The following is a 20,243-nucleotide window of genomic DNA, read 5'->3' on the forward strand; positions in this document are numbered from 1 at the left end:
GTTGATGGATGTGTTAATTAACTTGGTAAGGAAATCCTTTCACAGGGTATACATATATCAAATTATCATGTGTGCACTTTAAATATCTTGCAATTTTATTTTTCAATTAGATCTCAGTAAAGCTGGAAAAAAAACTTTGCCTAACCTAAGGCCATTAAGATTTTCTCCTATGCGTTTTTCTAAAATATTTTTGAGTTTTAGGTGTTACATTTAGGTCTATCATCCATTTTGAGGTAATTTTTGTATATGCGTGAGGTATAGCTCAAAGTGGGTTTTTTTGTACATGAATATCCAATTATTTCACCGTCATTTATTGAAAAGATTATTTTTTCTGCACTGAATTGCTTTCGTTTCTTTACTGGATTTCAGGAGTCAATACATATGAGCTATTTCTTGACTTACCAATGTTTCATTGATCTATTTCTCTATCTGTATGCCAATTCCACACTCTTTTGATTATGGACCTTCATAATGATTCTTTTTTTTTTTTTTTTTGCGGTACGTGGGCCTCTCACTGTTGTGGCCTCTCCCGTTGCGAAGCACAGGCTCCGGACGCACAGGCTCAGCGGCCATGGCTCACTGGTCCAGCTGCTCTGCAGCATGTGGGATCTTCCCGGACCAGGGCACGAACCCATGTCCCCTGCATCGGCAGGCGGACTCTCAACAACTGCGCCACCAGGGAAGCCTCATGATGATTCTTAATAACAGATATTGTTAGCCTGCAACTTTGCTCTAATTTTCAAAGTTCTTTTGTTTATTCTAGGTTTTTGCATTTCTCTTTGAATATTAAAGTAGCTTGTCAATTTTTACAAGAAAATGCCTGCTGAGATTTTGACTGGAATTGTGCTGAGCTTAAAGATCAATTTGGGGAGAATGACATCTCAACAATATTGAGATGTCATGGATGTGCAACAACTCTCCTTTCATTTAGGTCTTTAATTCTCTAAGCAACGCACTGTAGTTTCAGTGTATAGGTCTTACACACTGTTGTCAGATTTATCCCTAGTATTTCATATCTTTTGATGCTATTGAAAAATTTATATTTTGAAATTTCAATTTCCATTATTCATTGCAGATATACAGAAATGGAACTGACATCTGCATATTAATCTTGTATCCTGTAACACTGCTGAACTCACTTATTGGTTCCAATAACTTCTTGTAAATTCCACTGGATCATATACATAGGTCATTATGCCTTCTGTGACTAGAGATAGCTTACTCTTCCTTTTCAATCTGGATGGTTTTTGAAATTATATTTTCTTGCTTGACTACACTGGCTAGAATCTCCAGGGAAATGTTGTATATAGTGGTGAGGGTTGGCATCCTTGTCTTGTTCCTGGTCTTAGTGCGAAAGCATTCTTTCTTTCACCAGTAAGTATCTTGGTAGCTGTAGGGCTTTTGGTTTGCTTATTTGTTTGTTTTGTAAATGCTCTACATTAGATTGAGAAAGTACCCTTTTATTCCTAGTTTTCTGAGAGTTTTATTTTTAAAATCAGGGATGAATGTTAGATTTTGTCAGACTCTTTACATTCCTATTGAGGTGATCATATAGTTTTCTGTGTTTTGGTTTGTCAATATGGTAAATTACATTGATTGATTTTTTTTTTTTTTGCGGTACGCAGGCCTCTCACTGTTGTGGCCTCTCCCATTGCGGAGCACAGGCTCCGGACGCACAGGCCCAGCGGCCACGGCTCACGGACCCAGCCACTCCGCGGCATGTGGGATCTTCCCGGACCGGGGCACGAACCCGTGTCCCCTGCATCGTCAGGCAGACTCTCAACCACTGCGCCACCAGGGAAGCCCCATTGATTGATTTTTGAATGTTAAATTAGTTTTGCTTTCTTGGGATAAAACCCACCTGGTCATGATGTATTATACTTTTTATATATTACTGAATTCAATTTGCTAAAAATTTGTTTAGAGTTTTCATATTGATCTTCATGAGGAACATCTGCTCTGGACCGTTTGGTTTTGTATTAGGGTACTACGGCCTCATAGCATGGATTGGGAAGTATAGCTCTTCTTTGATTTTCTGGAAGAGTTTGTGTAAAACTGCTATAATTTCTTCTGTGTGTGGTAGAATTTACCAGTGACGTGTCTGTGCCTGCAACTTTCTTTGAGTGAAGGCTTTTAACTCCAACTTAAATCACTTTAAGAGATAGAGAGATATCCAGGTTATTTACTTTTTCTTGCATCGGCTTTGGTAGTTTGCACGTTTCAGGGAATTTGTCAATTTCATCTAAGTTGTTGTAATTATTAATATAAACTTGTCCATAATATTCCCTTATAATACTTTTAGTGTCTATACAATCTGTACTAAGGTAATTTCTCATTCTTTATATTGTTAATTTATCTTCTTTTTCCCTGATTATCTGGCTAGAGGTTTATCAGTTTTATTGATCTCAATGAATTACTCTTGAGTTCATTGAGTTGTCTATTATTTTTCTCTGTTCTGTTTCATTACTTCTATTCTGATATTTATTGTTTCATTGCTTCTGCTTGCTTTGGGTTTAATTTGCTCTTCTTTTTCTAGTTTTTAAGGTGGAAACTGAGGTCATTGATTTGAGGCCTTTCTTTTTTTCTAACAAGGTTAGTGATAGAAATTTCCCCTACGTACTGCTCATTTCTTCAGTTATTTTTTTCTGTCCCTCACGCCCCTCTTCAGGAATTTCAATTACACATATTTTAGGTTAACTGCACTTCTTCCACAACTCACTGACATGCTTTAAATTTCTTTAATTTTATTTTCTCTGTCTCATTTTGGATAGTTTCTATTGTTATGCCTCTATGATTATTAATCTTTGTTTTTCTGTAATATTCAATCTGCTCTTAATCTCATTGAGTTAATTTTTAAACTCATGTAGTTTTCATATCTGGAAGTTTGATGTGGGTCTTTAAAAATATCTTCTACATCCTTACTTAGATTTTTGAACATACAGAATACAATTTATTCAACTCTGCTGTTTTTACAACTTTTAATAACTCTTAATGTCCTTGTCTGATAATACTACCATCTATGTCAGTTCTAGGTTGGTTTTGATTGAATAATTTCTCCTCATTATGGGTCATACTTTCCCACATCTTTGCATTCCTGCTAACTTTTGATTGGATGACAGACAATGTGAATTTTATATTGTTTGGTGCTGGATCAGTTTATATTCCAATAACTATTACTCAGCTGTGTTCTGGAATGTAGTTACATTTCTTGGAAACAATTTAATCCTTTTGGGTCTTGCTTCTATGGTTTTAGGTGTGACCAGGGCAGTTTTTATTCCAGGGTTAATTATTTGCCATTACTGAGGCAACACCCTTCTAGAAATCACACTCGGTTCTTTTCCTATTTGATGGGTGGGCACAGACACTGTACTTAGTTCTGTGTTGCTGGTGGGCACTGTTCCCTCTAATCTTAGTTGGTTCTTTCCCCAGCTGCACATAACTTCCTTACACACATGCCAAGTAGCAGAGGCAAACCCTTGGTACATCGCTGGCGTTCTTCCTGTGCATCTCTCTCCTCTCTGCTCTGATCTCCTTCACTCCCCGACTCTCAGCTCTGACTCAAGACAGGCAGTCTGCTGGGCTCCATCTCGGATCCTTCTCTCCACACCACATCCTGGAAACACTCTCAAGGCCATGAGCTCGGCAACCACAGGACTACCCTTGTATGTTTCCCATCTTTCAGGGATCACTGTCCTTCATTGTCTAAAGTTCAGTGGCTTGTTTCTTACACACTACTCTCTTCTCTTTTCTCAAGCATGAGGGTAAGCCCATTTCCTAATGCTCCATCTTGGCTGGAAGCAAAAGTTTCCTGATGCTGCTTTTAAACTATTGTTATGGAAAGTTGTATAAGCATCCAGAAATATACAGAAGATTATTATGAACCCATGTGCATCCATCACCCAGTTTTAATAAATAATCAGCTCATGGCTAATCTTGTTTTATTTCTAATCTCACCCATTCCCCCACCTCCCAAATCTCAGAGTGATATCATTTCATCCATCACTATTTCAGTGTGTGTATATTTCTTAGCATAACCTCAGTAACAGTATCACATCTAAAAGTAACTGACAATAATTCTTTAATATCATCAGGTATTGAGCAGTGAGCTGCTTGACTAGGGGGCAGGAAGAGGCTGGGAGAGTGGCAGTGAAGACACTTGGAGGGGGTTAAAGGGACACAGATCCTACTAACTGCATCACATACTCCATTAAGAAGTCCACCCACAAGCTGCTGGGGATGCCTCTTCAATGAAATTCCATTTAGTCTGCGTTACTGAGTACACAGGGCTAGGAGCCCTGGAGGAACATGCCTATCAGGGGAGCAAGGTAGAAGAACACAAAAAGGTGGGTAGCTCAGGTGGAGACATCCTCCAGAAAGACCGAAGTGGATGTGGTTGGCTTTCCAGAGAGGAAGCATTTAATTTCAAGCAGCCAGTGATGGTACCTGGGGTTACAATCTTCCCTAAGGGAAAGGAAACGAAGGATCTACTTAATTGATTAGCGTGCCAGAACAGAACTACCACACATAGTCCTAATGGTCTCAGTTTGTTTTCACAAGTATTTAAATACACTCACCCGTCTAAGGAGAAAATGTTTCCTCCTGAATGGGACCATGCCAGAGGAGGTGTCTTGGAAATTGGATCCTGGAGAGGACATTTTTTTTTTGTTATTTCAAATACGACTAATCTAACGGCAGAGCTGCCCCCACTGGGGACAGGACAGTAGGGGGAGGAATCTGTGGTTTCATTTCAGTAATCAATTCTAGATTCAAAAGTAATCCCGGCTCTGGCCAGAGGCCATCAGACCTTCTCCTCTAATTCCCACTCAGGATTCACAGTCACCAGGCTGCTTTTTTCTTCCCACTCAGGGATGTGGGACTTGCTCACAGCAGCCCTCTAATCATGCAAATTTGAAAAAAGTTAGAGCAGTGAATTCTCCTGGTAAATTAGGTGACGTGTGTTCAAGACTGGGCTTCAGATCTAGCTTGACTGCAGAGAAAGGATGCTCTGGGTAAATACATGTGGTGAATCTGGCCTTGGGACACTTTTATTTCTCACTGTAATTAAAAGTGTGACCATTCTGGAGCCCACTTTGGTTTCCTGGGTGTTTAATAAGTTAGTGTGGCTCTTGGAGCCAAAGCATCCTGGGTCAGCCACGGCAACTGGCCAGGCTCCAGGCAGAGGGCCTTTGGGCTTCTCCCACCTGTGAAATGTTCCATGGCAGCCTTGTGGGTTTGCTGGGGGTGGATGATCAGCTGTCAGGCTAAGGAGAGACTTCTGCTAAACACATGCTCCCCTGAGTTGCCTCCATCTCTCCCCCATTTCTTGGGTGTATGCTTTGGAGCATTACTGCATTTATCCAAGCCAGCAGCTGCTGTCCCTGTATCATAGGAACATTTTCAAAGGCCAAACGCAAAGGTTAATGGAATTACCTGTCAATATGACTGGCAAGTGATTGGGAGTTGCCTCTCCATACGAGCTGGACCACTGTTTGCATATTTCCAAACTAAATATACTTCAAACCCAAGGAACCCAGTACTGGAAAAGGGTATATTTCCTCATAAACAACTTTAGAAACTTTGGTTATCAAATTACCAACTCAACTGGTAAACATACATGCATTTCAAAATACGTGGACAGCTTCCCGACGTGCATATATATTTTTGAGAATACGATTTAACTCACTTGTCACCATGGTCCTTAATTTTGAAAATTCCACAAAGATTCTGAAAAATTAGACTAGGGACATGTGAAATGTTAATTTCCAGTTAATGTTTTTTCTAAATGCAGCCTGGCTTCTTTGCTCAAGGATATTTGTCCCCCATGGATAGCAACATAAGTGAGGCATGGAAAGAATATCTTGGTAAAGCTGCAAGGCCTGAAATTCACAGTTATTGTAGAAGTGTGAGAGTCGCTTTCTCTTTAAGTAGGGAACTGACACTTTAAGAACCCACGTGTTTGGCCTCCCACTCGAAAATCTTTTTAACCAACTTTTAATATATGTCAAGTGGCCAGACAGTGCCTGGCACATGAATGTTAGCTATTAGTTCTAGTTTTTGAAGAGTCTTTGTGGTCTCTTGAAGTGGTACTTTATTTGAAAAGTTAATTAGTCACATCATAAAATGGGTTACTCAAACATTCCTCCAGTGATTCATTAAAATTCTTCCGAATGGACATAGCATGCGAAATGCTGCTATACTCTACAAGGACACAGTGGGTACAGGAATCAATGGTAGGTGATCCGGTTTTGCAGAAAAAAACCTGGTATTTAGTGTCACAAGTGGATTCACATGTGGTTCTGCTATGTCCTGACTGTGTAAATTCAAGGAATTTTCTTGGCCTCGGTTTTCTTGCCTACAATGGGAAAGCTAAGACTTTGTTAACGTGTTGCATGGATTAAATAAGACATCACATTTAAAGAGCCTAGCGTCTGATATAGAACAATGCCCCATAAATGCTAACTACTGTCATCAATGCTACTGCCCTTGTTTTTAAGAACTCCTTTTTCTTTATATTTTATATATCCCTTTAATTTAATCAGGAAAACTCCCTTTAGATTGGTTCCATTATTAACTTTTTTAAAAAACTGAAGTATAGTTAATTTACAATGTTGTGTTAATTTCAAATGTATAGCAAAGTGATTCAGTTATACGTACATACACACATATATACGTATATATGTATTTTTCTTTTTCAGATTATTTTCCAAAGAACTTCTAATTTAATGAGGAAAAAAAGTATGTGATCAATTATCAAATAAGACACAACCAAATATCTGTTGTAATAGAAGTCTACAAAGTTCTGAGGAATGGCAAGGAATGACCAACTCATTCCAACTCTTCCTAGAAACTTCTTTCCCGGGTATCCACTCTCTCATACCTCAAATCTTTGTTCAGATTCCATTTTTTTTAGTGAGGCCTTCTCTGACAACCTTAACTTAAAATTGCACCCATACCCGCACCCAATACCTGCTCCCCTTATACGGGTTTCTCCATGGCATTAACCACTAAAATACCATCTAACTCATTTATGCTGTTTATTGTTTGTCTCCATGCACATGAGGATTTCCTTCTGGTTGCTTGTTCCTGGTTCCCAGCAGCCAGATCACACTATTGAGGGGCTAGCATGTACCAATGGTGGGGGGACAAAGTGGGCAAAACCTGGAAGGGTCCTTGCTGTCATGGAGCTTGTGGTCTAACTTGGAAGAGGAGTAGAATAAAGAGTGAGACAGAGTGTGTGTGCGGGGGAGTGGGCAGCACTAGACATGAGCTTTAACACAAGCACAGAGGTGTATGGTGTGTCTGGGGAGAAGGATGGTGAAGGGATGCAGTGGGAGATGAGGCAGAAGGGATGGAGCAGGGCTGGATGCTGAAGGGACTTGAGTGGCTTGTGAAGGAGTTTATTCTGCAGGTAGAGGGGATATCAGAGGAATCTGGGAAACAAAGTCACCCAACCTGACCTTTGTTTCAGAAGGACCACTTGACCAACTGGCAAAGGGAAGCCCGCGGCCAGGTAAGGACACACCCTTCCACCCAGAGGCTGATTGTTGTTCACTTCCTCTGCCTTTGTCTCTGCTTATCCCGTTGTCCCTATCCTGCCTTTTTTGCCAGATTTCTATCAGCCTCTGCTACTCTTTCTTCTCACTGGCCTTCCTCTACTGTACTGTGATTCCCATCACTGTGTGTTTTTAACTTTTTATTTTTTTAAAAAATAAATTAATTAAAAACACAATTTGTTTTTACTTTACTCTTTTTAAGAATTGAAGTATAGTTGTTTTACAATGTTGTGTTAGTTTCAGATGTATAGCAAAGTGATTCAGTTATACATACACACACACACACATATATGTGTAGGTATATATACATTTTTTCAGACTCTTTTCCCTTATAGGTTATTACAAACTATTGAGTATAGTTCCCTGTACTATACAGTAGATCCTTGTTGGTTATCTGTTTTATGTATAGTAGTGTGTATCTGTTAATCCCAAACTCCTAATTTATCCCCTCCCACTTTTCCCCTTTGGTAACTGTAAGTTTGTTTTCCATGTCTGCGGGTCTTTTTCTGTTTTGTGAATAAGTTCATCTGTATCATTTTTTAAGATCCCACATGTAAGTGCTATCATATGATAATTGTCTTTCTCTGTCTGGCTTACTTCACTCAGTATGATAATCTCTAGGTCCATCCATGTTGCTGCAAATGGCATTATTTCATTCTTTTTTATATGAATAATTGAGTATTCTATTGTGTGTATATATATACCACGTCTTCTTTATCTGTTCATCTGTCGATGGACATTTAGGTTGCTTCCATAAAAACACACAAATAGTTTAAAAAACACTACAGAGAGGGTCCATGTACCTTTCACCCAGCTTCTGCCATCACTGAAATTTTTTTACCCTTAGAAAGATCTGAGACCTCACAATGAAAATAGTTTGTTCTTTGAAACACTGACTTTTAGAAAAATCTTGACCCAAATAACTTTGACAATTTAAAGAACCCACCATACGTAGGTAACCATGGCCTTCCCACTTGTAGAAACAGAAGACAGGTTCCAGGGTATATGAAGGAAGGACACCCCACTGCGTCTCTCCTACTGAAAGCAGCTATTCACCTGCTACTATTACTTCATTATTACTTCACCTATTACTTCATTATTCAGAGAAGTAATGAGAGCAGGCAGACTGAGGAAGAAGACCACAGAACTGGTGGTGAGTTTATCACTTTTTATTTCCAGTCTCTCTGACGTGAACTCAGTGCAGCCCAGAACTCAGAAGTGGGCATTGGTTCCAAGAGGAGACCTCTCCTCTGGCTCAAGAAGCAGGAAGGGGGTCTACAATGTTCAGAGAGAGTGTAGAAGTCCCTTATTTATCTTTTTTTTTCTTAAATTTTTTTCCTCAGTTCTCTTGTGCCCCAGACCTCAAGCAATCCTGTGGCAGCAATGGGAGATGGCAGGAAATCAGAACAGGAAGGCAGAGAACCTTCCTCTCTAATCAGAGGAGCTGTGGATCCCAGCGGGTGTGGCGAGCCCCACTGTTGTTGCTCTCTCTCTGGCCTCTGCTCAGCTCTGAGATGGGTGCAGTCAAATCAAGTGTGCAGGAGTGCGGGGCAAACACAGCCTCAGGGTGCTGGCTGAAGGGCTGGAGAGCAGAGTCCCAGGGACGCAGAACTATCGAGGCAATTATGATAAGGAAGGAGCTTGGGAAAGCAACCCCTTAAAGTTGTTTATGAACTCTTGGGCTTACCCCTGAACTGCACATGTATGGATCTGACCCTAAATAGACTCCAGAGACTTGGAGCAGTAAAATATGGGACAGACGACTTGCCTAAGTCCCAGACTGGCCAGTAGGTGGTACATACACCAGACAGATCCAACAGCACTTCTCAAAGACTTGATGTCGAAACCACGATCCACAGAAGTCTTGGGGAACTGAGGACTTGTGGTCTGAACCCTACTGGGTTAATTACTTCCTAAAACAAAAATAACAATATCTGCCATAAGATTTAAAAAACAACCAAAGTCTCAAAACATAATATTCAAAATATCTAGGATACAATAGAAATTTACTCACTATACCAAAAAACCCAGGGAAATCTCAATAGCAATGCTGGGATGCCATAGATATTGAAATTATCTGACCAAGACTTTAAAGCAGTTATTATATTTTCTAACCAGTAAGAGAGAGCAAACACTCTTGAAAAATACAGAAAGTCTCAGCAAAGAAACAGAAGATATAAAGAAGAATCAAGTGGATATGTTAGAAATGAAAAAATTCAACAAATAAAATAAAAAGTCATTGGATGGGCTCAGTAACAGAATGGAGATGACAGGGGATTCAGTAAATTTATAAGTAGATCAACAGAAGTTATCCAGTCTGAAAAATTGACAGAGAAATGGCTGGAAAACAAATTGAGTAGAACTGTAGGGACCTGTAAGACAATAACAAAAGACCTAAGCTTTATATCACCCAAGTCCCATTAAGAGAGGAGAAAAATGTGCAGCAGAAAAAATCTTTAAAGAAATAATGGCTGAAAGGCTGGTTTACTATTAGAAGGCAATCAATGCAATACATTATATTAGCAGTTTAAAGAATAGAAACAACTCAACCATATCAGCTGATGTAGAAGATGCATTTGGAAAAAACTTAACAACTATTCATGATAAAACTTTCAGCAAACTAGGACCAGAAAGGTATTTCCTTCACCTGACAAAGAACATCAACAAAAACCCATTCTATATAAAGCTGAAAGACTGAAAGCTTTCCCTCTAAGATCAAGAACAAGGCAAGGATGTTCCCTTTCACCACTCTTATTCAACCTCTAACTGGAAGTCTTAGCCAGTGCAATAAACAGGAATAAGTGAAGAATAAGAGTAAGGTAAGAAATATAAATAAAAGGCATACACATTGGAAAGGAAACAACATAATTGTCTACATAGAAAATTTCAAGGAATACACACACAGACACACACTCTTGGACAAATAATTGAGTTTAGTAAGATTGCAGGATATGAGGACAACATGGAAAAATCAATTGCATGTTGATTATATACGAGCAATGAACAATTAGAAACCGAACTTAAAAAAAATACCATCTACAGAAGTTCAATTCCTCCCTAGATATATATCTTACAAAATACGTACAGGATCTGATATGCTAAAAACTACAAAATGTTCATGAAAGCACTGAAATAAGGCCTAAAAAAATGGAAAATATAGCTACACTGACTTCATGGGTTGGAAGACGTAACATAGTTAGCATTGATTTATAGATTTAACATAATTCCAATAAAAATTCCTGCAGGAAACTTTATAGATAGAGGTAACCCAATCTTCAAGTTTATATGGAGAGGCAAAAAAATAGGATACTTGAAACACTTTTGAAAAAGAAGAATAAAATTGGAAGAATCATGCTGATTTTAAGACTCACTACAAAGCTATGGTAATCAAGACGGTGGAGTATTGGCTAAGGAATGGACATAGCCATCAGTGGAACTGAACCAGCATCAATAAATAGTTTCCTACAAATACCCTCAGTTGGTTTGTGACAAATGTGCAAAGGCAATTCAAAGGACGAAGGATAAGCTTTTCAAAAAATGGTTTGAACAACCAGTCATCTATACGCATAAAAATGAACCTTACCCTAAATCTCACACGTTATACAAAAATCAACTCAAGATGAGTCAGAAATCTAAATGAAAACATAAAAGTATAAAACTTTTAAGAGTTCACACAGGAGAAAATCTTCATGACCTGGTTATGCAAAGGTTCTTAGACATGTCATCCAAAGCATGATCCATAAAAGAAAAAAAAAATGATAACTTGGACTTCCTCAAAATTAAAAACTTCTGCTCTGCCAAGGGCATTGCTAAGAGAGTGAAAAGTCAAGCGCAGACTGGGAGAAAATATTTGCAAATCACGTATCTGACAAAGGATTTATACTCAGAATATATAAAGAACTCTCAAAACTCAACTCTAAAAAAAATAGCCACCTAATTTTGCTGAGAAATAGGAAAAAGGCTTGAACAGATATTTTGCCAGGGAAAATACACAGATGAAAAATTATAACATGAAAAAAATTCAGCATCATTAGTCACTAGGGAAATGATAACTAAAACGATGAGGAAATACCATTCCAAACCTACTACAATGGCTAAATTTTTTTTTAAAAAGCCAAGAGCTGGTGAGGATGTGGGGCAACTGGCACTCTCACACGTTTCTGGTGGAAATGCAAAACGGTATTGTACTCTGGAAAACAGTTTGGCAACTTCTTTTAAAGTTAAACATATACTTACCATGTGAACCAGCAATCCCTCCCCTGTGTTTACCCTAGAAAATTAAAACTGTGTTCACAAAACCCCTGTTCTCAAGAGTATCGCAGTTCTAGTCTAACTGTAAAAACTGGAAACAACTGAATGCCCCCTACAGGTGAATGGCTAAACAGTCCATGGTCCATCTCTACAATGGGTACCACTCAGTAGAACAAAGGAACAAACTATGGATACGCACAACAGCTCAAATGAATCTCAAAATAATTATGCTGAGTGAAAGGAAGCCCGTTTAAAAAGATTAGGTTCTGCGTGACTCCATGTATATAAAGTTCTCAAAAGAGACAAAGCCAAAGTGATAAAAAAACAGAGCAGGGGTTGCCAGTGCCCAGGGTTGGGGAAGGCACAGCGTTAAAGAGAGCAGGAGGGGTACTTGGGGGTGATGCGACAGTTCTGTGTTCTGAGAGCGGTCATAATAACACAAATCTATACACATGTTCGAATTCTTAGAACTGTACACAAAAAGTCATTTTCCTGTATTTTCCCTTAAAAAATAAAATTAAAGAAAAAAGAAAAGAGTTGACAACTCTTGCTTCCAGTTGAAGCCTAACCAGATCTCAGCAGCGAGGTCAGTACTAGTTGCAAAGAGGGCAACCATGGACAAGATCTTCTGCTACTTACTGTCTGAGCATCTCTACACGCTGCTCACTACACCTGAGCATTTACGTCACAACTCCTAATGTTTACGATCACCCTGGAAAGTGGGTTAGGCTCATTGTACAGAAAAAAAACTGAGGCTTAAGGGAAATGAAATAATTTGCCCTGCATCTCGTAGCCAGTAAATGTTGAGTCTGGACTTGACCCCAGCCCTTGTTGCCAATCTCACTGTAAACCTACTTCTCCATATAACTGCTCACTGAAATTAAGAAAAGCAGTGAAAGCTATCAGGGAGATGTTAGAACAGCACTTTGATTCACATATATCACTGATATTCTCTAAGCATATTTTATGGTAAACCCCGAGTTTGTTTGAAATTCTGGGAGGTTCAGGGAAATTTAAAAACTACTCCCATTTTATCAGAATCCCCCAATAAGCGGCTACTTTTCAATAGGATTGAATAGTTACCTCCAGTCATACAAATCTACAGTAATTCATATTTTTCCCTAAGTGAATGAAGGAATCATTGTGACTTAACACGACTTGACCAAGTATTTGCTAATTTCACAAGTAGGAATTTATACATATGAAGCAAAGATTAACTGTTTAAAAATTTTCCCCTTTCACACACAGGACTCTCCTAAGAAGTTGTAATTGGTTCTTCCCACTTCTTCCCTTTACCCCACCACGAAAAAAGAAATTTCAAAAATACACAAAGTAAATCCATTCTAGAGACTGAAACTAAACATTACTTTTTATTTCATTATGACTATAGCTGAATAACTATCTGAAAACATTCTAAATATGGACTATGCACATTTTTCATGTAGTGAATGATATCTACTCTAAAAGCTTGAGGATGAATTTGCCTTCTTGCTTGTGAATTATTTTCAACTATTTTATTGGCTATTAGGTGTTCTTTCACCAAAAACTTTGGCCTAAAGTATTTTTGTCTCAGCTAAGACAAAGATAAGAAGCTACGGTCTCCAATAAAAGTGTTTTTTTGCATGTTCTCTAATTTCTGCTTTACTAAATATATTTTCTTTAAAAAATAGGTATTGGTAGATTTTGACTCGGTATGTGTAAGCTTTAATGCAAAGCAAAGCTTAGCTAATGCCTTCTGCTCTTTTACTGTAGAGAGTTGGGTGATCTATTCCATTCCCCAAAGAAAGACAAGAATAACAAAAGTGATTTCATCATCCACACCTTCTTTTGCTTTTTTAGGAGTCCAAGTACCACCCTCGTCAGGTAAGAGAAACCTTCTTATCTTTTGTCACTGGGTTGGGGGGTGGGCTGGAGGAGGCCTACCTTCCAGCAGGTCTCTGGCCAGACCAGGTTCTGCCCCCGTGGACCGAACAAAGTCTGACAGGACTGCGTCCATATCAAGAGTCATAGGATCGTGTAGAAGGGCCGCCCAACACTCAGCCGAGGTGGGGTTTGGAAGCAGGCTAGAAACCATCCATCTGCAGGAGAGAACAGAGAGGCAAACATGATGGAGAGAAGAAACCAGTTCTGCTTGCTGTGCCATATATTTGAGCTAATGTGGGACATTGCCTGATTGCCTGATGTGTGACAATAAATAATAAAAGTCAGACTCAAACGTCTTCCCTTTGTAGCTGCCACAGGAGAGAGGGGGCATTCCCAGCTCCGTGCTTCCTACTTTGCGTTCTATTTCAGTGACTACCGATTGAAAAGGCTGGTCTAGGTTGGTCTAGAAAAATTAAACACCGGATCTTAAGATTCATTTGGAGTCGCTAGATTTCTAATCCCCTTCCAAGTTATGCAGACCTGTAACACTTCCACAAATGTAATTGTGTTGCCACTATATCCCACCTACGCCTTTATCACTGACCCATCCCTGTGCCCACCTCAGCCCTCCCCCTCACTTGGCTCTTAGGAAAGATTCCACATCAGTCCAGAGTCGACAGAAATACTACACTTGCTGAAGAGGACAAACCGTTCGCCAACTTTCCAAGAGTTGTCATTCTCACGACAACAATCCAACAAAATTCATAAAGGTCTCAGATTTCCTAGGCAGAAGAATCCCAGGTAGGGGGATAAAACAGTGCCCTGCAGCTTGACCACAGGCCGACTGTGCCAGCCGGCTGCTGGGGAAAACCAACCAGCACACAGCATGTGAGGGTGACTCCCACCAGTGAACCAGGACCACCAGTGGTAATACAGTCATGCCTGATAAAGCACAAATGCACCCTCTGTCTCCTTCAATAAGGGGTTGGCAAAGTATGGTCCACCACTTGACTTTGTGAATAAAGTTGTATTGGAACCAGACACGCCCACTCATCGTACTGTCTGTGGTCGCTTGTGCACGTGGCTGAGTCGAGCAGTTAAAACAGAGACCATAAGGCCCACAGAACCAAACATACTGGACTTCCCTGGAGGTCCAGTGGTTAAGAATCTGTGCTTCCACTGCAGAGGGCATGGGTTTGATCCTTGGTCGGGAAACTAAGATCCACCTTGCCATGCAGTGCGGCCATAAATAAATAAATAAAATAAACAGATCAAATTAAAATTTAAAAACTAAACATATTTACTATTTGGACCTTCACAGAAAGTTTGCTGAGTAAAGATGATGGAAAATGTTATCCTAATGAATATGTAATTAACTTTACATGTCGTGGGGTGAGTTTAAATCCCATGCTATTGATGAGTGTCCCGTTCCTTTTTCAAGATAAGCACTTGGATGGACTCTGCTCAGAGGGCTAGGTCTGTGCCGACTGCTGCTGCTTTAGAGCCAGAAATGCTAGCCTAATCTCAGCCCCAGCTCTGCCCCTGTGATGAGCTGTGTCATGCTGTGTAACTTCTCTGAGCCCACCTGAGCATTTGTAAGAGTTGGAGAAATAAGCTCATTAAAGGTGCCAGGATGGAGGAACGAGAGAGTGGGGCCTGTGACCTCAGAGACACTCACTGTTACTACACCAGCTTGTACATGGCTCTGACTGGGGTGTGATTTTTGAGTTGGTGTGGCTCGAAAATAAGAAAATGCTTTGACCTAATGTATATGGCTCCAATTAGAAGATTGCTGTCTTCCTTCTCTCCATGTACTGGGGCCTTGGCCAGGAGAGCCTCTTCTTTGGTCACTGCCACCTGGGGGACAAAGCAGAAGATAAGAGCATGTTACTCTCCTGACAGTCAGCCAGAGGCTGAGGCTTTGCTTCGTGTCACAGGAGATGCACCTGGGGCTCGGCTGACTGCCTGCATCAAGCCCGCTGCCTTCCTGGGCCCTACAGATACCTACTTACTGGGTGGCCATCACCTCCCACGTCTGGGGGCTTCTGCAAGGGGGGTGGTGTCTCAAATTTCTTCCTTGTAGCAAGTACTTATATTTCAGTGAGGATCCCTTTCCCATTACAGAGCTGTTTTCAACCTTAATAGTAAGCACCCCATCAATACATTGAATCTTGCATGTTTTTATTGTTGTAGCACATACAACACATGAAACTGACCATTTTAACCATTTTAAGCGTGCAGTTCCGTGGTATTAAGTACATTCTGCATTACTGTGCGTCATCGTCACCACCATCATCTTCAGAACTTTTTCATCTTCCCCAACAGAAACTCTGTCCGCATTAAACAATAACTCCCATTTCCCCCCTCCCCCAGCCCCTGGAAACCACCACTCTACTTTCTGTTTCTGAATTTGACGGCTTCAGGAGCCTCCTATCAGTAAATCACATAACATCTGTCCTTCGGTGACTGGTTTATTTTGCTTGGCATGGTGTCTTCAAGGTGCATCTGTGTTGTAATAGGTGTTGGGATTTCTTTCCTTTTTAAGGCTCATCTTAGTTCAGGATGCTGTCACAAAATGCCACAGACCGGATGGCTCAAACAAGGGACATTGATTTCTCACAGTTCTGGAGGCTGGCAAGTCCGAGATCAAGGTGCCAGCAGCTCCGGTGTCTGGTGGGAGCCCACATCCTGGCTTGTAGATGCCACCTTCTCCCTGGGTCCTCACGTGGCAGAGTGAGCAAGTGCTCTGGTATCTTCTCAAAAGGGCACTAACTGTATCATGGGGGCTTTATCCTCATGACTTCGCCTAAGCCCTATCACCTCCCGCAGGCCCCGCCTCCTAATACTATCACATTGGGGGTTAGGGCTTCAACATATGAATTTTGGGAGGTCACAGAATGCAGGCCACAACAAGGCTGAATAATAATCCACCGTATGGATGGATCACACCTTGTTTAGCCATTCATCTGTAGCAGGACCCTTGGTTGTTTCCAACTTTTGGCTGTTGTGCATAACTCAACCTAAATCATTTCTACACTTACACCAGGTTGCCAACCTGGGACCAAGACCGGCTTTCACCAACGCTGCAACGCAGATTCATGCCCACACCTCCTCCTCTGTGCCTTGTCCTCCACATAGACAGAAATTAAAGGGTGGGCTTCAAATGACCTTTTCGCCACATTCAAGTACAAACATTTGCGTGCAAGAGGCTGATGTGCACGTCCCCTTGAAGACTTATTTCTTAAACCTAATGCCACTGAGGCCACACATTCACGTGCTGTGACGACACAGGAGGAGCCAGGCCAGTGGGGACACGGGCTCCCGGCCACCTTGGCCATCCTCACCCCCACTACCCCATGCCAGCCCTCCAGAGAGCACTGCTAGGCCCCTCGACCTGCCTTGCATGGCCAAGGCACCCCTGGCCCGTTCTAGCCCTGTGAGGGCCTGGGTGGCCATATCCCAGCTCTATATCTTGGCCCTTGGACAGAACTTCTCTGAGGGTCTTGCCTCCTGCCCCGGGGACAGGGGTGTGTCAAACTGTTCCCGCTGTGGCTTTGCCTTAGGAGACGCAGTGCAGTCTGGGGATGGGGCTTGGCCCTGGAATCAGTCTCTCGGTGCCAAAGTGGCTCCACCACCACTGCTTGTGTGGCCTCAGGTACACTGTTTAAGTTTACTCATTGGTGGATTAAAATCATAATAGTACCTCTTAGCCGATCTAAAGTTTGAAGGAGTTAGTGCATGAAACACACCGGCCCACAGCACATGCTCAGTAAAAGTGAGCTATTATCCAACCGGTGATGATAAGGACAACACTCCCCTGCCCAGGTCTCCACTGAGGAGCCGAACTGCTGCCTCTGGAAGCTCTGAAGAGCTAGCCTGGATGATAGAGGGGATGCATGTGTTCTCACTGCTCTCGCCCAGTCCCGCTGGAAATACCAGCAGGTGTGCTAATTGATTACGTGTAGGCATGGATGCAGACAGGCAGGTGCTCGTTCCCGAGAGCACCAGAGGCACGGTGTGCCCCCACCTTGCTGAGTATCACTGTTCAGACACAGGCAGGATGACAGGCACCCTCCTTCCTGGCTGTGCCCCAGTCCCTGAGTCCAGGGCAGATGGAAGTGGAGGCCTGGAAATGCACAGTGGGACTCTGTGGGGAGCCCAGGCAGGGGGGTCAGGGGAGGTGCTTCTGCACTCACCATCCAAGCTCATCCTGGAGCCTCCGGCCCCTTCCCTGCAAAATACAGCGCTTTGGTTAAGTGAGCTAAGGACACTTTCTGTTGTAACATCCTGTGGTTTGAATGTCTCAAAAAAGAGAGAAGAGCAGACGTTTCTGGTTGTTATGTGAAAACTGATAAAAAATGAAACTGAGAGTCCTTCCTTCCATTTCTACATAGCCATGAACTTGCCCTTCTCCTGCTCCCAGCCGCCCTGTGAGGACGACTCCACGTGGGCGGGGGTGTCTCTGTGGCTTATGCAGCAGGTACAGTGAACACAGCATTGTTCCCTTGAGGCCATGGTGGGGGGCCGCCAGCTGCCAGTTCCCTTCCCGAGGGCCACCTATGTGCCTACAAGGGGGCTGTACCCTTGGCTCTGGTCACAAACCACCAGCATGGGGACAACTCTCTGAGAATCAGAAGAGTCACTAACCACGTCCTGAGGACCAGGCCCCTGGCTAGGCATTTTCCTAAAAACATTTTGGGGGACACGCTCTTTATCCTTGAGTAGGTATTTTAAAAAATAATTTATGTGCTCTTTAAAAATATATGTTATATATTTTAATAAATGATTTTATTTATTTTTTTAAATTGAAGTATAGTTGATTTACAACGTTGTGTTAGTTTCAGGTGTATAGCAAAGTGATTCAGTTTTACATATATATAAATATATACATATATATATTCTTTTCCAGATTCTTTTCCCTTATAGGTTATTATAAGATACTGAGTTTAGTTCCCTGTGCTACACAGTAGGTCCTTGCTGGTTATCTATTGAGAAGGTATTTGCATGATTCCTCTCTGTGTGTGAGGTGATGGAGGTTTGAGAAGGGAGAGCTGGGTGGCGCTGAGGGGATGTGTCCTGGTCTTCCTCTTGGGACAAGAGCTGTCCTCGGCCTTTTACCTTCCCCTCAACAGGCAGTGAGACTGAGGTGGCCGTTCTTTTGCTGGGAGCCCTGCGAGGGTCACCCGGGAGCCCAGAGCACAGAGGTCCTTCCCATGCCCTTCTGTCTGGGCAACTGTAGCCTGGCCTAGCCTGTCACAACCCCTGGCTCCCTCTCTCCCTCCCAGGCCCCTGATTCCCTGAGGCCACAGTCCTGGGAGGGTGTGCTGCACACTCAAAGGTGCTCTGGTCTGTCTGTCACATCGAGGATGTCTCTTGTGTGGCTCCCCTCAGCGTCCTGCCTGACTCCTGACCAACCAACCGCAGTCGTGCTCGGTCCCAGCGGTGCTACCCTATAACCCCTGTGACAGTGTAAACTCTGTCATGCTACACACGCAGGGACCCCAACTAGATAGGACAAAAGCTATTGCCACGGAGACACCCTCTTAACACGCAGATCTCTCTTGCACGCGCACACACACACACACACAGAGGACTGTGCATGTCACATGTGGAGGCTGGGGGCCAGGCTTATCCACAGGCTGGGCTATTCCACACTTTGGGAAATACTGCTAAAATGGAAATAATGCTAAAAATGCACTTCCCTCACATTTTATTATGCATTAGGCTTTTGTTCCTTATTAAATCAGCAAGTTGATGTCAAGTTTAAACGATAAGCTCCTTAAATGATAAGGTTTATATAACCAAATAAAGAACCATCCAACTTCCTAGAAAGCACTCCACACATTTATTTGTTTGCTTCTTTCCTTGGGTAAGTTAAGTTTCATTAAATATGAGAACGTGGGCCAGCTTTGAATTTCTCCCTGAGAACTCCCAAGGTTTCGAACCAACAAATGCACAACACCAAGAGTGAACCCTGATGTACATTATGAACCCTGGTTGATGAGGATGTACCAGTGTAAGTTCACTGATTGTAACACATGTATCATTTTGGTGTGGGATGCTGACAGCGGTGGAGGCTCCGTGTGTGGGGACAGGAGTTATATGGGAACTGTCCATACTTTCTGCTCAACTCTGCTGTGTACTTAAAACTGTTCTAAAATGTGTCTGTTAAAACTAGTTTATATATAGTTTTCTATCTTTTCCTTTAATGCTTCTGGATTCTGACTCTTAATCTGAAAAAAAAATTCCCATTGCCAGATTATAGAGGAATTCACTCATGTTTCCTGCTACTAACTGAAGGGTTTTATTTTTTTATATTGAAAGCGCTGATGCAGTTGGACTTGACCTTGGTGCATCAAGTGAGGAATGGATCCAATTTTATCATTTTCCCTGTCTATCCAGCTATTCTAATACCACTTAGGGAAAAAAAAACCCATCAGTGGGGAAGCCCCTCTGATTTCAGATGTCTTCATCGCTATATGGTAGATTTGCATATGCAATTGGGTCTATTTCTGTATTTTCCTGTTGCATTTATGCCTAGGTATCCATAAAAGGTATCTTTTCTCCCATTATGTG

At 41.8% G+C, this 20,243-nt stretch overlaps 1 protein-coding gene across 1 annotated transcript in view; it reads right to left on the reverse strand.

The window, feature by feature from the left end:
* Positions 1–20,243, reverse strand: part of OTUD7A (OTU deubiquitinase 7A) — a 198,086-nt gene that overhangs the window by 164,571 nt on the left and 13,272 nt on the right. Inside the window, exons 2-3 of the mRNA XM_024754292.1 lie at positions 15,430–15,524; positions 13,728–13,882 (exon numbers count right to left, since the gene is read on the reverse strand). Coding sequence (XP_024610060.1) covers positions 13,728–13,878 — 151 coding nt within the window. The 5' untranslated portion in view covers positions 13,879–13,882; positions 15,430–15,524. The remainder of the gene's footprint in view (positions 1–13,727; positions 13,883–15,429; positions 15,525–20,243) is intronic.

The sequence above is a fragment of the Neophocaena asiaeorientalis genome, unplaced genomic scaffold (genome assembly GCF_003031525.2).
Source record: "Neophocaena asiaeorientalis asiaeorientalis breed wild unplaced genomic scaffold, Neophocaena_asiaeorientalis_V1.1 scaffold743, whole genome shotgun sequence".
NCBI lineage: Eukaryota > Metazoa > Chordata > Mammalia > Artiodactyla > Phocoenidae > Neophocaena > Neophocaena asiaeorientalis.